Source organism: Podarcis liolepis (assembly GCF_965112155.1).
Source record: "Podarcis liolepis genome assembly, chromosome: 3".
Lineage (NCBI taxonomy): Eukaryota > Metazoa > Chordata > Lepidosauria > Squamata > Lacertidae > Podarcis > Podarcis liolepis.
The window spans coordinates 74,321,114-74,336,677 of NC_139557.1; the positions used below are offsets into that span (position 1 = coordinate 74,321,114).

Below are 15,564 nucleotides of genomic sequence, written 5' to 3' on the forward strand. Positions count from 1 at the left end.
CACTACTGTAAATGCATTTGAGTTTTCATAAATTGCCTTTGGGCTTGCAACAACAAATCTGGCAATGTATTATGGGTACATATGACAGAGTTTTGGATAATCCTCCATTATATTCACATTCTACAGCCTATTAGTGTGTGTCATCAGACAGTCTGCTCTGATTTATTGTCACTGCTGGGCAGCCAGCAGGGATCACAACTCTGCTAGCTACTGACTTGACTGATGAGGCTAGGCAGTTGATTGTGAAATGGTTCTCGGGTATCTTCCATAGTCAACAAAGTAAGTTAAAATATCATAGTATTGCTCACAGTCAATGAATTTTCAACTGACACTTGCTGAGGTGGCTAGTTGGTCAGATTACTCCAGAGGTCCTGGTTGATGCAAGTGATTTTACCCTTAAAATTCTGTGCAAAGAAATTACAGTGAGCTACCATCAGTTCTGCGTATTGCTTTGGGCCAAGCTGTAAAAGAACCATGCTACGTGGAGAAGCTCTGCTTGACAGCACACTGAGGCTGCAATGGAGGCAGCTAAGTATGTCTTTTTTGCTGCTTTCACTGCCACTCAGTAGGCTTGATACTGAGCATTCAGCATTCCCTCCTCTTGCATTGAAGCTTGTTTTATTGCATTAAGTTCTGGTGTACACCAAGGAGCCAAACTGGTGCTATCAAGCAGATAGAGTGCTCAGGGACACACATCAACAGCCTGAGCTATTTGCATATTCCACACTTCAGTCGGGGCTTCAATGGGAACACCAGTCATATCAGCCAGAAGATCACCCAGGCTGCCAGGAGACCAATTGGATCCATTGCCTCCAAGGACAGACTATCCTAATACGTCGCCTGACTCGGCATCATGTTTCAAATAAGATGAAATAAGTTTTTATTTGGAAATTAATGTGGTCAGAGTTGCAGTAGATCACAATACTAAACACTGTTTGTTTCAGAAGGCTCAAAGCAATGGCCCTGAAAAACAAGAGAAAGAAGGAGTGATTCAAAACTTCAAACGGACTTTATCAAAAAAAGAAAAGAAGGAAAAAAAGAGGCGGGATAAAGAAGCATCACGGCAAGCTTTAGATGGTGATGGGCTGTTTCATGGGGATGATATGTGAGTATCAGTGCATCAAATAGTACAATGTCTAATCTGTACATAGATGAATACTTTAACTTGGGGAGACAAGTCTCTTAAAATATATGAATAGTTTTTGTATTGTACTTCATGGTTGGTGTATACAAGTTTTCATTCAATGCTGTCACATAACTTAAGGTTTATAAATTGCATCAAAAGGTAGTTTACATAATCAGAGTGAATGAGTTAACTATTCTCTTCCACAGCTAGTGTGTGAGGGAAATGCAGATTGGCAGGCTAATGTGACCATCAATGCTTTTTTAAAAAAATGCGGCCAAACTACACATTGTATTAGACATGCACAGGTAAACAATCAGGCTTAACCTGGTCACTTCTGTTTTGGGGGAATGCAGGCATAGAGTCCCAATCCAGAATGTGTTCCTGATCCTGGCAGTGCTTTTTACTGTAGACACCAGTAAAAGCAAAAGCAGTCAAGAGAAAGTGATTTTCAGTAGAAACTGGTGTGGACTCCCAATCCAGACCAGACCACCACACCAGGATAAGCATGCTTGTTTCACTACATATGAATGGGCCTGAATAACACAGTTTTCAGATTCTCGGGAATGTCTCTTTTCATTTTGACAAAATTCCTTTATCTGGTTCTGTAAATTGCCCATTGAATGTATGTATTTCATCTGGTCAAATATGACTTCTCCCAAATGGGGAGATGCAGTTTAGTGTTACTTTTCTTCTGTTTAAAGCTTATAGTTACAGCAACAAAGAGAAGATGATTCTATGTAGGTTCCTTTTTCGAGGTAGTATATGTATATTTGTGTGTGTGCACGCGCACAGGCAAAAATGGAATTTGGGACACTATGGGAAATCCATCTCAAGCTTTCTGAAGGAGGTTGGGAATATTAAATCTCCTTGATTATAATCAGCAGAGACTTTTTTCCTCTGTAGATGACAGATGCCTAATACTGTAAGCATGTCATCAATCCTCTGCTGGATAGAAATAGCCCTTTTGTTCATGGAAGTCTTAAGTTTGGCTCTACCCCAACATGTAGATGTTTACTTCAGGGTATAGAATTGTTGAAGGTTGTGTTTTATGTATGTTTTATGTTTCTTGTTTTGTACCTTTTAAGGGATATGCACTTGTATGCTTCAAGAGCAGGTTCATTGTTTAGGGTTGCCCCTGGATCCATCTTTGTTACTGGAGGCTTAGTTAGCCTTGGTAACTAGGAGTACCTTTTAGCAGCTACAGCTGGTATACCAACTATAGCTGTTTTGGGACAGGAAAAGCCTGACCACAGTGATTCATGTATGGGTCACCTCAAGACTCAATTATTGCAGGTCACTCTGTAGAGTAGGCATGACAAACTCCGGCCCTCCAGATATTTAGGACTACAATTCCCATCATCCCTAGCTAATGGGACCAGTGGTCAGGGATGATGGGAATTGTAGTCCCAAACATCTGGAGGGCCGGAGTTTGCCTATGCCTGCTGTAGAGCAAGTTGCAAGCCTATTCTGGAAGCACCAGCTTGTGCAAACAAACTGTAGCTAGACTTTTGGTTCAAACTGACCATATTCTGCTAGGTCAAATCAAGGCTCTTGTTTTAATTTACATGTTTTAACAGCTTGGATCTGGGAAACCTTAAGGAGTGCCTGACTCCCTATATCCCTGACCAGTCACTGAGGTCTCAAGGGGATCATTGTTAGTGGTCCCCCTTGGCTTGTATCCACAAGAAGTGTACATTCAGTCTTGTGGGCCCAACTCTGTGGAACTCCCTCCTAGCTGAGATTAGAGAAACCACCCTCCCATTTTTGTTGAACTTGCAGCTCCTAGTAAAGACCTTTTTATTTTAGCAGTCATTTTAAGTATGTTAGATTTAACTGAATAATATTTATTGTACAGTAAGGTTATAAGGATACAGCCTATCTTAGACTATGGTGTTAGGCGGTATAAAAATTGCTGAAATAAATAAGCTATTTCATTATTACCTTAAATTACTCTTGGCAGTGAGAATTCTCGCCTTGCCGCAGAGGTCTACAAAGATATGCCTGAGACCAGTTTCACACGAACAATATCTAATCCAGAGGTGGTAATGAAGCGACGGAGACAGCAAAAGCTAGAAAAGAGAATGCAAGAGTTCCGGAGCTCTGATGGCAGACCAGATTCAGGTGGTAATTTAGAGTAAATCAATAATATTCATTGGATGGGTGGAACTTACAGAATGTGCGCGGGCTTCCATTAGTCTTCCTGGGGACACTTCAGGGGCTTTTGAAGTATAAATACGCAAATACCTAAGTTCCTTCTTTTTGCTGTTTTAGTGGATACTGAAAATCAGTTCATGTGCTTAGGTTGTGTGACTTACATTTCATTATATTTTTAATTTAAGTTACAAATTATGTATTTTTCAGGTGGTACATTGAGGATTTATGCAGACAGTTTGAAACCAAATATACCATACAAGACAATCCTGCTATCTACCACAGATACAGCAGACTTTGCAGTTATTGAAGCACTGGAGAAGTATGGTCTCGAAAAGGAAAACCCCAAGGACTACTGTATTGCTCGTGTGAGTAAATTGATTAAAGAAAACAGTTCTTGAAAAAATCCTGCTGCTTGGGTTTTTAAAATGATGATGTTCTGGTTGGGAGATTCCCCACTCAGCTTATTTATAATTTATTGTCTGTATCAACATAAGTTGGTTCCTCTAGGCTCTTCAGATCTTAGGGTTGGTATGGTTGGGCTGTAATCTTAGTTCTAGCGTCATATAACTTTATTATCCTGTCCAGTGATTTTATCTGCTGGGTTCTTGGCTAACTTGGTTGGCGTCTTGCCCTGAAGAAAGTAGCAGAAATTAGTGAAGGCTAACAGTGCTGAATAGTATTTTCCATCTGTTTTTAAAGCAAACTAAGGTTTTGACTAAAAGGCCTCAAGTTCCAATCAGATGCCACCACAGCCTCAGACAGCTGTTATTGCTAGCAAATGCTGACATTCAGCTGTAGTACCATGAGCAAAAGTGGTATAGTCCTGTTGACTGGCATGGATAGACATCTCTGGGGGCTTTATTTTGACGGTTGATTAAAGTTGTTGTTACCTAACTCATTGCAGTAGGGGTAAAAGCTAAAATGGGTCATCAAGAGGAACTCTTGTTACAATCTCAGACAATTCTAAGATTGAATCCTTGAAGTACCGTATTTTTTGCACCATAACACTCACTTTTTTCCTCCTAAAAAGTAAGGGGAAATGTCTGTGCGTGTTATGGAGGGAATGCCTACGGGTGGCGTGCCTACGGATTTTCCTCCTCTAAAAACTACGTGCGTGTTATGGTCAGGTGCGTGTTATAGAGCGAAAAATACGGTACCTTACATACTATGAACATAATTTCTGAAAACATAGTACAAAAATTCCTGAGAATGGATTAACTTTTTTCACAATATCATTGGCAGATATCTCTTTAAAGGTTTGTGTATGTAGCCGATTATTTTTCACTGTCAGTGCCATTTTCTCTAAAGTTTCTGGTTTTCCCATCTAGTAGATGCCCTGAATTGTAGTAGTACACTTCTCTCTGTTAAAAGTTGCAAGGGCTGTTTCATTCCTATAAGAAGCCTGAATTTAGGCCTGTAGGCACTGGAGCTAGGGTTTTCCTTGATATCAATATCAACTATGGCAGGAAAGAGGAAGGTTTGCTGTCTAGCAGCATTCTGAATTGTTGCCTTTACTAAGTGAAGGTGGAAGGAAGACAGGGTGCCTATCGTGTAGCAGAAAGAAGATGCACAGGTAAAAACTAATTTCACTGTAACCCTGAGTAACCTGAAGTGAGGTGACCGGTGTTAGGGTCTTCTGTATTGTGGTCACTTGGGTGCTGACTCGGATGCTGATTTCCTTTCCATGCTAGTTAGTAAAATCTTTTTATTTATGGTTTGATTTATTATTTGGTAGTAGAATTCATATACCGTATATCTAGCCAAATCTTAGATTTGTGGAAGCATATTATTGCATTTGTGTACATCTTTTTCTGGCATATTGAATCAGAAGTCATAATATAAAGTTATTTGTGTCATTCCTAAATTGTCAGCCATGGTCTCCCCCACAGCTTCTTGATCATGATACACAACTTGGCAGGTATTTCAGAGTTTAGTCTTGTTTAAATGTAAACATGAAACCATGGTTTTCTGTTCTGTGACTGTCTCACAGCAAGCCTGGGCATTTAGTCCTTCTTTCTTGTGATAGGGAGGAAGGCATTGAGAGCTTTTGCATTTGAATAAGTGACCCTTCCCCGTTACATCTGAATTTGGCAAACTATGATTAGTTAACATCAGATTATGGTTTCATAATCCTGGTTTGTTAACTGGTCACATTTATAACAGATTGCGGTTGATCAAATTAAGATGCAATGGGGAATGGTGATTGGTTAAAAAATGAAAACTTTCCATCTTCTGTTGTACAAAGGATCATGGGAGCCCAAGGTTTCTGCAGTCTTGTTCCCACAACAGAAAAACCATGATTTCTCATTATGGCTGAACAGGCCCACTGTGATACTATCTTACCAGCCGTGATGCAGGCATAAAATTTCACTGCCTACTTTGTAATATCAAAGTAATAAAATTTGAAAGGATGCATTCTTACTACCTTTTGGTTGAGCAGTGGGCACAGGTAATATAATAATAATAAATTTTTATTTGTATTCCGCCCTCCCAAATAATATCACATGGTGTACTTTGTACCAACAGAATTATGTACTGCTTACGTTTGGAGAAAGGAAAGGAGAGGGTGGTTTGACCTTTGAGTGTTTATCCTTGGGTAACTGCTCTGTTAAAACTCATAGTTTAATCTTTTCTGTAGGTCATGCTTCCTCCTGGTGCTCAACATTCTGATGATAAAGGTGCTAAAGAATCTATTCTTGATGATGATGAGTGCCCACTTCAGATATTCAGGGAATGGCCAAGTGACAAAGGTAATTTTAGTTGTTCATAATATGTAATAAAACCCAATGGTCACATACTGGCAAGGCACTGTGAGCAAGCCAGGAGGAGGAGTGGGTTGTTAACCTTAAACCTAAAACTTGTGCACTTTGTTTCTCCCCTTGGACATGGGTGCGTCCCTGTTGTCGGATCCTGTTATGGTTTGCCTCAGTGTCTGAATGATCAGGCTATTGTTTGTATGATCTTGTCAATCAGGATTTGAAACAATTGTTTGTTGACAGGCAGTCATCATGCATGAGGGGAGAAAGGAGTCATGAGCCCAAGGCTCCTCCAGGTATATTCATGAAGCACCAAACAATGGCTGATGGAAAGTCATAAAACTTGGCTTACATTGCAGAAGTTAATTGCTTCCACTTTGCTCCTTTCTGCTCACCTGGGAGGAAACAAACCATGATCTCTGGCTTAGCATTACATTTGAACCAGGAGTTCATGGTTTGTTTTGCTCCAACAATCCATTGTTTGTACCCAAGGCTTTGTATCCAGTAGTGTTGCTCAGTGAATGGTGAGGCTTCAGTCAGCAGGATGCAAAGGAAAGTAGGTCCCCCTCCCCCCGTGATCCTCTATCCTGCCCCTGGCCTGCAAAGACTTGTTATTGGCTTACTGATTGTGGTTTGTTTAGAATGAAAAAGGCTATCCATTTGAATATAAAATATGATCTAATGTACTCTAGAGCACTGGATTCTGGAGAACAGTAATAAATTATGTTGAATACAAAATATTACAGTTCTTTAATCTTCATATTTAATCCTAATTTTCAATTCGATAATTACTGTTTAGGAGAGCACAGTCAAATCAGTATAGTTAATAATGTACAATTTAATATGAATTTTATTTATTTAAACCTTGAGGACAGGACGGACCTCAGATGTTTTGTTTGTGGTTTTGTGTTTAGGGATACTGGTCTTTCAGTTGAAAAGGCGACCACCTGATTATGTTCCAAAGAAGTTGAAGAAACAATTTGATGGAAAGCCATTAAAGGGGAAGGAAAGAGTTGACGGGTCTGGTTATGGCTCTTCCCTTCCTCCAGAGAAGCTACCTTATCTGGTTGAACTAAGTCCCGGTAAGAATTTCTTTTACAATAATGTTCATCCATTTTTTGAATCACTTGCTTTCAGGTCAACCCTGATGGACTCTAATACTTTAGAGTTCACTATCCTCCATTTATTGTGCTTTATAGAATACAATTGGTAAGGATGGGTTATTTTGATTGCAGTTTCCAACGAAGTTTTAAGTTTTCTGGATCTTTAGTCAAAAGTAATTTAGGATAAGTTGGATAAAGCAACTTCATCAGATAGTTTCTGAAGCAAGAAGAAGCTTTGTTTGATATAGTCATCCATGAAATCACTGAGGTAACAAAAAAACACATAATAGTAAAGAAAATAACAGACGTATATTTCAATATTCCATTAGAATAAAACTTCATAGATTTTCATTTTTGAAGTGTTTTGTTTCAAATTGTATACATAGGTACCACATTAAAGATAAATGTATATGAAGATAGATATGCACCATGGAAAAAAAGTTTGCACAAGGATTCACAGGGTGCTGTAATAAGTAGCTTCTGTGTTGGATCTCAGGCTTCTGCTTCCGTAACAACATCTTTTGGCTTTTGTTTCACATTTCTTACACAACACTTTAGAGTGAGGTATAATATTTCTGGGAGGGGTTGAGATTTTGACTCTCATGTTTTTACTGCCTGCTTAATATGTTATTGATGCTCTGCTTGTATTAATGTGGTATTTTATTATATAGCATTTGTATTTTTATGAGTTTTTATGATGTATTTGCCCTGAGACCAGATGATAAAGGGCAGGGCGAAAATAAGATGAATAAGTTAAACAGAATAGTCCTTCCCAGAGTGGAGTGCACCTTTTACGTAAATTTGGCCATATTTGTATCTAAACTATTGTTTTTAGTAAAGGGAGCATAGGAAGCTGTCTTATACAGTGGTACCTCGGTTTAAGAACAGTCTTGTTTACAAACGATTCGGTTTACTAACTCTGCAAAACCGAAAGTATTGTTCCGGTTTGAGAACTTTACCTCAGTCTAAGAATGGAATCCGAACGGTGGAAGGGCACCAGCAGTGGGAGGCCTCATTAGGGAAAGCGCCTCTCGGTTTAAGAACGGTTTCGGTTTAAGAACGGACTACCAGAATGGATTAAGTTTGTAAACCAAGGTACCACTGTACATAGCTGTCAACTTACAGATTTGAAAATAAGGGACCAGCAGCCTTGAAAATAAGGGACCAGCAGCCAAAATAAGGGACCTGCAGCCTCACTTGTTCCAGGCACTCCAGTCTTCCTGTCCTCCTGCAGTCTGGTCAAACTCATGCTGGGTAGCTTTGAGAACACTGTCCAACCAACTTTGTAACCAGAGGTTCAACTGAATAGAATCTGAATCACATGCACCACAAGGCCTATGCAGCCTCAACTTAAGATGGCTCCCCGGCCTGGCTTTGCACTGCAAAGTTTGCAGCAGCACGTGCAACAAAATGGCGTCCAGCATTCAAAAACCCCCTCAGCTTGCATTAACTAGCCACACACAAGGCATGCAAGCTCCACCACCCCCAGTCGTTCTTAGACATCTTATTGGATAAGCAAGACAGCCAAGCAACACAGTTGGAGCCTCCCTCCTCCCTGGCCGGCAGGGAGGGAGGGAGAGGAGCTGCTTCCTTTGAAATTAAGGCACATCATTTAAGGGACATTTAAGGGACATCCATCAATAAGGGACAGCAGCGGGACATGGCCCTGGAATAAGGGACTGTCCCTTCAAATAAGGGACACTTGACAGCTATGCCACTGTACTTAGTCAGTCCAATGGTCAATATAGCTCAGAAATGTCTCCACTGACTGGCAACAGCTCTGCAAGGTTTTGGATCAGGAATTTTCCCCCAGTCCTAACTGGAAATGCCAGGAATTGAACCTGGGACCCTCTGCATGCAAAGCAGGTGCTCAACCACTGATGCCACAGTGTTTCCTATATATTACAGCCCTTTCTATAAGCTACTGTCCTTATTTCTCTATCTTTTTTTATACCAGCTGCTCACACTGTTCTCACAGTGAAAACAAATCTTCCCTAACCAGTATTTGGAAAAAATAGCTTTTAACAGCATTTATAGGCAAATGCTTCATATTAAGGACTGCTGCAAGTTTCCCCAAGGTTTTTTAGGAACATGAACAGCCAAAGCCAGCTCCTCCACCCTTGCATTCTCACCTTTGCACCCCCACAAGTCCAAAAGCCACAAGAAGCATGGGGTTCCTTATGATCAAGGTATAAACTTATATGACCTTGCTAATATAGACTTGGCAACAGATAAGTGCAGAGTGCAGAAGAGTATATGACTTACAAAGCTGATACGATTTGATTTAAAGATTTTCAGATTTAAAATTGGGGGCACAAATCCACTCTTACATTTGCAAAGGTTTACTTTTACAATGTGTAAGATAACTATTTGTCCCCAGAGGAGCTCACCCCTTATTTTAGTAATAATTGTAATAGTAATAATTGCTGATTAGAACAAGCTTTATAAGAAGGAGGGAATTCAGTGATTCATTCACAGTGTTAATGGGCAGCTACTTCTAAAGGCAGATAGTTCTGTGCATCAGGAGTGATTGATCCAGTTGCACCAAATGCAGAGATGTAGCAGAATGACTTGCTGTGGTGAAGGTAAAGCCAAAACAATGAATCCTGCAGGCATAGTGTTGACAGACTTTTCTGTGGGTGAGTAGTTTAGGTTCATGTAATTTAATTAATTCCTGTAATTTAATTAATTCCTGGTGACACAACACAGTAGTTCTCTTGTGATGCACTAGTGTACAGCTTACGGCTTATTGTTGCCTGAGAGCCTGTGTTGCATCATGAATAGTGTTGTTGTTAGACCTGGGTTCACGTCCTTGTTCAGGCATAAGTCTCATTGGGTAAACCTTAAAAAAGGTAAAGGGACCCCTGACCGTTAAGTCCAGTCGTGGACACCTCGGGGGTTGTGGCGCTCATCTCGCTTTACTGGCCGAGGGAGCCGGGGTTTGTCCGGAGACAGCTTCCAGGTCATGTGGCCAGCATGACAAAGCCATTTCTGGTGAACCGGAGCAGCGCACAGATACACGTTTACCTTTCTGTTGGAGTGGTACCTATTTATCTACTTGCACTGTGTGCTTTTGAACTGCTAAGTTGGCAGGAGCTGGGACCGAACAATGGGAGCTCACCTCGGCGTGGGGATTCGAACCGCCGATCTTCTGATCAGCAAGCCCTATATTCCTAAATCAATACTTTATTCTAATAACTTTCCTTGAATATGCTGACAAATACAGAGCACATAAACTGTTTAGTATATCAGTTTTTACTGTATGCTTGATTTCTGTTCTTTTAAAATAACACAAAGTTTGGTGTAGCAGGGAAGCACAAAAAGAAAGCTTTTTTAAAAAATGAAATGCCAAGTTTTGTTCTGAAACTGTAGCTTCTTAGTTGCTAATTGTTGTCACACAATGGAAATGCATTGTGCCAGTGCTACGTAAACAACTGAACTGGCTCCTGGTTTGTTTCCTGGGGCCTGTTTCTAAACCCCTAAATATCTTGGGGCCTGGATACTTAAAGGATTACCTTCTCTGCCTGGCCTATACTCTGGAGATCATCTTCTGATGTCCCACGGGAGGGGAGGGGAGGTGGGTGGGTGAGTGCGTGCGTGCGTGCTATTCACTGGTGCCACCCTGCATGTGGAATGCTCTCCCTAGGGAGACTTGCCTGGTTCCTATTCTGATAATTTGTCAGCACTATGCAAAATTTTTTATTTCCTTTTCAATTCTCAGTCTTATCTGTACTGTTTTGTGCTGCTTTTACCTGCTGCTTTTTTGCTGTTTTATCATGTGATTTATTTGCAAGCCAACCTGAAAATATTATTATTAAGGGTGGCATATAAATAAGCATGCCACTATACATAAACCGCAGGTGGAAAATATATTCTGGGTTTACAGTGTGGAAATCAAAGTACACAGAAATGTCTGCAGTGATGGGTCAATGGTTTTCCAGTGTAGTAATTGTGACTAGTAGACTTTTGGAGTCTCACCCCCTATCAGCCATGTATGCAAATGTTCTGTTGTAGAACTAGATTCAGGTTATGCTGAAGGATGTAATCGGAAAATATTGAAACCAGCCTGTGTCATTGTAAACACATATGGTTTGGAGTTCTGGATTGTAGCTCGAATTTTATGATAATATGAAATGTGATCTTTATACTTGGAGTTATTTGTTATGTGGCTTTTGTGTCACAAGCAGTGGCGTAGCGTGGGTTGTCAGCACCCGGGGCAAGGCAAGTAATTTGCGCCCCCTAACCCGTGGATTTTAGTAGGGGCAGAGAGCTGCGAGCGCCCTCCCCCCAGATGTTGCGCCTGGTGCGGCTGGCCCCCCCTGCACCCCCCATGCTACGCCACTGGTCACAAGTAGAATATGGTAAATACAGCAAAAGTAGTACCACTGTTCTAATCCTTTAAGAGTATGTGTCAAGCGTATTCTGATTTTCATATAGTTTGCCTCCGCTTGGGAACCATAGGGAGCAGTTCTTTATCCTTTGGAAACATGTTTTGCTCCAGCCTCCTGTCAGTGAATCTTACTATGCATATAGATTTCTTCCTAAAAGAGGAAATTTTTTCTTGTGGTTCTTTCACTATTATTCACTTTCATTTGTCTGAAATTAAGGTATGGGAGAGGAGGGTTGAGGCAGTCACAGTGTTTCCAACAAGAACTCTTCTTACCAGAAGGAATATGTAGTTTTGAATGTGCAAGATACTGAGGGCTGCTGCTTTATTTGCACTATCTTTCATATGGGGATAATACGTGTGGAGGTTTTGTACAGCAACCAGTTATCATGTGGGGTGCCCAGTTCATATACTGGCAACAATATAAAATTTAACCTCCAGCATATGTGATAGTGCACATGATTGTATTTGCACACAGATTGTCTGGATATAGGGAAAATATTTCACATGACAGCATATTGGTGGACTGCTACTCTGCCATTTAATTCCAGCTTTACTTAATATTTGAAAGCAGAGTTGTGAGTGGACGTACCTTGGCATCATATTCTGTGCGTTTGTAATGGGTATGATGGTACCCCAGTACCTCCACCCATAGACAGTGAATGAATAGAAGTCACAATATTTCTAAATTAAAATGGAAGTCTTATATGAATTAAGGTTTTAGTTTGTGTACAGCTAATGATGGCCTTTCCACTTTGCTTGGTGATTTTTCTGTGCTTTCTTCTAGCAGCTTGCTGCCAACTACTTAACAATCGTATTAATCCATCCACAACACCAATGTCTCTATATTCTGTGCAGTATTTAAAGTTGAAAGCGTTAAAAGCACTTCATCCTTTTAAATTGAGTAAGTGTTGTTGGCTTACAGTTTCACTCTTTCCTATCTTTTCTTTTCTCTGCCCTCCTCCGCATGTTCTGCATGGTATCTGTTCTGCTGATGCTGCCTTCACCTGGGTCCTGTGCATGTGTTTTCTAATCCCAGGGAGAAGGAATCACTTTGCCTACTTCAACTATCACACTTATGAAGGTAATGCTGTTATTTAATACTGTTCTTTCTCACTAGTCACTAAAATCTGTGCTAGCAAAAAAGGCTTTTGTCAGTTTTGAAAACGGATCTTGCATTTTTCTTCCTTAATGAACAGAAGCTCAGATCTAACCCTATTTCTAGTCTATATCTTCAGGTGTGGAGGAAAGGAATAATTCAAAGTTAAACTTTTTAAAAATCCCTAGTATGCTCTAAACAATATCATCTGGGGGCCACATATATCAATATTAGTACTTCTGTAAAATTTGAGTACTCTTATATCTAGTAGGGCCATGTGGTGAGGGTTTGGGATCACACATCTAAGTTCAATTTCTACATGCACATGTACCATCCACTGAGATAACTGACAGTTTATAATCTGAGACTGGATAGCGTGGGCTGGATTCAGCTTCCAGGAAGCTGCCTTCTCCCAAATAGATGGATGAGCATTGTTAAAAATCCTCTGATCAAGGTTATACACATGTAGCAGCCCACTACTGCATATTCATGCAGTTGGCTTGTGGCCAATAACTTGAACAATATGCTTTACATTTCTAATTGCAATTAGAAACCTCTTTCACAAATCAGAAGATGACATTGTTTTTCTTTGACTACCTAGAGTTTTAGTTTGAACAAGCGGCAGTGTATGTGTGTCTGTAGAGAATGAACATGATTTCTTTTGTAACAGCTGTTAATGAAAAATGTTTATGAATCCTTTGTTTCCCAGTTATGTTGGTAGCTAATCTGTTTTTGTTTTTTGCAAAAGAGAAACAGTGGTAATATACTTAGTTAAACATGGTGTTTGAAATATAGTAGTGTTGCATCTTCTTCTGAAATACCACCCATTTCTGTAAGTTGGCTGCCAGCTGCAGTGTTTTCATAAACTTGTTCTGTGGGCGGGGGGGCGGGCGGGGAGAGAATGTATTTGTGTACCAGCAGAAAATGTAAACTCTTAGGCTTAATCTCAGTTAAAGCAGCAGACTGTTTTCTTGCTGCTACTAAGGTATTCAATCCATTATGAAGCATACTTAATGCCTGTTCTGTCAATTCTTGCTTTTTTAAACCACTTTTAAAATAATGCATGAATCCTTTTTGGTGGTACAGGAAAAGCCCTAAAGCTCTTGAGTTCTCTTAAGTAGGTCACATAATTTTATATACATCTTTATAATGTGGAATTGTCAAGAGTTGTCTGTAGTTTCCAAGATGTCATTGCATTGGCAGTTCTATTAAGCTTTAATTCATGAGTGGGCAATTTACACCCCCCAACCCCATATCGTTGGGCTCCCAGCTCACATTGGTTCCAACCAGCATGTCACAAGTTTCCCCGGCCCTTATTTAGGTCATCTGTTCATAAGTAAAAATAAGAAAGCTACTGATAGTTCTCAGTTATTGTTGAGCTAGTAAAGAGCTTGCGGTAGATAATTCCTCTTCAGATCAGTTGTCAGGGCTATAACAGTTGTTACTTCTGAAGAGAAGGCTCATTTCTGGCTCAGCTTTTGTCCAGGAAGCAGGGCTGCTGCTATTCCTTAGCCTCTGTCTGGGAGCACAGCCTACTTTTCAAATTTTATTTATTAACAACATTTGTAGCCATAAGATAAAGCCCTCAGGGAGGCTTACAATAAATAAGTAATGAAAAATTAAATGAAAAATAAAAGGAACCTGAATATAAGGAAAAAGAAACTTGTCAGAACCTCAAAGTTAGAAATGCAGATTTAAAAACTGAGAGGGCCAGTGTGTATAAAGGCCTAGGTGAACAGAGGTCTTCACCTGGTGTCAAAAAACCATAAGGATGGCACCAAGTGGATGTTCCTGGGAAGGCTGTTGGATAGAGAATGAGAGAGACAAAGAGGAACCACGATGGTAAGTGACTCTAGATCTTGTAACGCTCATCTTGTTGAGCATAGGGATGGGCTTCCCACGGCTAGACCTGCAGGATTACCGGAGATAATAATTGGGTGCAGACAAACACATGGTCATGGTAAAGGAAATGCTCTGCTTCAATTTCATTGCGTTAATAAAGTAGATTGTAGTGCTTATTGAAAATGCAAGGCCTGCAGAAGAGGGAGCTTTTAGCTACTTCTAATGCCATCATCTAGCCTTTTTTAAAAAAGTAGAATGGCCAGAGGTGATGTGCCTAGTGTATGGGAGGTATGCCTCTCCCATGTCCCTCTCTAGTTTCCACTTTACTGGCTGTGCTGGGGGAAGGGGTGTATGCTTGTATGTTCAGGTTGCTGAGGAGAGGTGCATCTGCTGTGTGAACAGGTCAGCCTGTGTTGCCATCAGTTATAGGGCTGGTGTCAGGTATCTGCATGGTTGGACATTGCTTAAGGTCCACATCCCATCAGAATGCCCACTGGCAAGAGTCCCCTGGACCTGCTCCTTCTCTTTGCCACTGCACCCTGCTTATTCAGCTGCTGCTTGCTTTTCTGCACAGTGCAGACTGAGGTCTTCTCTATTAAGACAGTTATTGTTAACTTTTACCTTTCTCCATGGTTTTAGTGGTGCTGTAGAACCTCATGGTCTATAGAGGTTCTACTGGGTTCACAGATCTTTGGAAGGACCTCAACAAACTAGCTAGAGTGGCAGATTCATCTGTGGATCTGCTACATGAATTTATCTATTCCTCTTTTAAAGCCATCCATGTTGGTGACAATCACTACCTCCTGGAGGAACAAGTATCATAGTTTGACTATCCGCTGCATGAAGAAATGCTTTTTAATCTGTCCTAAGTCTTCCAACATTCAGCTCGTTTAGATGTTAGACTCATAGAATTGTCAAGTTGGAAGGGACCCTGAGGATCATCTAGTCCAACCCCCTGCAATGCAGAAACATGCAGCTGTCCCATACGGGGATCGAACCTGCCACCTTGGCATTACCAGCACCAACTGAGCTATCCATGAGTTCTAGTATTACGAGAGGAGAAAAACTTTTCTCCATCCACTTTCTCAGTGCCATGC

General features: G+C 40.6%; 1 protein-coding gene across 14 annotated transcripts in view; it reads left to right on the plus strand.

The window, feature by feature from the left end:
- Positions 1-15,564, plus strand: part of AFDN (afadin, adherens junction formation factor) — an 88,526-nt gene that overhangs the window by 23,725 nt on the left and 49,237 nt on the right. For 7 of the 14 annotated variants that reach the window (XM_083496364.1, XM_083496366.1, XM_083496360.1 and 4 more), the window contains exons 4-8: positions 945-1,105; positions 3,087-3,247; positions 3,488-3,645; positions 5,919-6,030; positions 6,951-7,118. In XM_083496364.1, the coding sequence (XP_083352490.1) occupies positions 945-1,105; positions 3,087-3,247; positions 3,488-3,645; positions 5,919-6,030; positions 6,951-7,118 (760 nt within the window). Of the gene's footprint in view, positions 1-944; positions 1,106-3,086; positions 3,248-3,487; positions 3,646-5,918; positions 6,031-6,950; positions 7,119-12,565; positions 12,611-15,564 lie in introns of all 14 variants that reach the window. The other 7 variants (XM_083496357.1, XM_083496370.1, XM_083496363.1 and 4 more) reach the window with 2 other exon arrangements.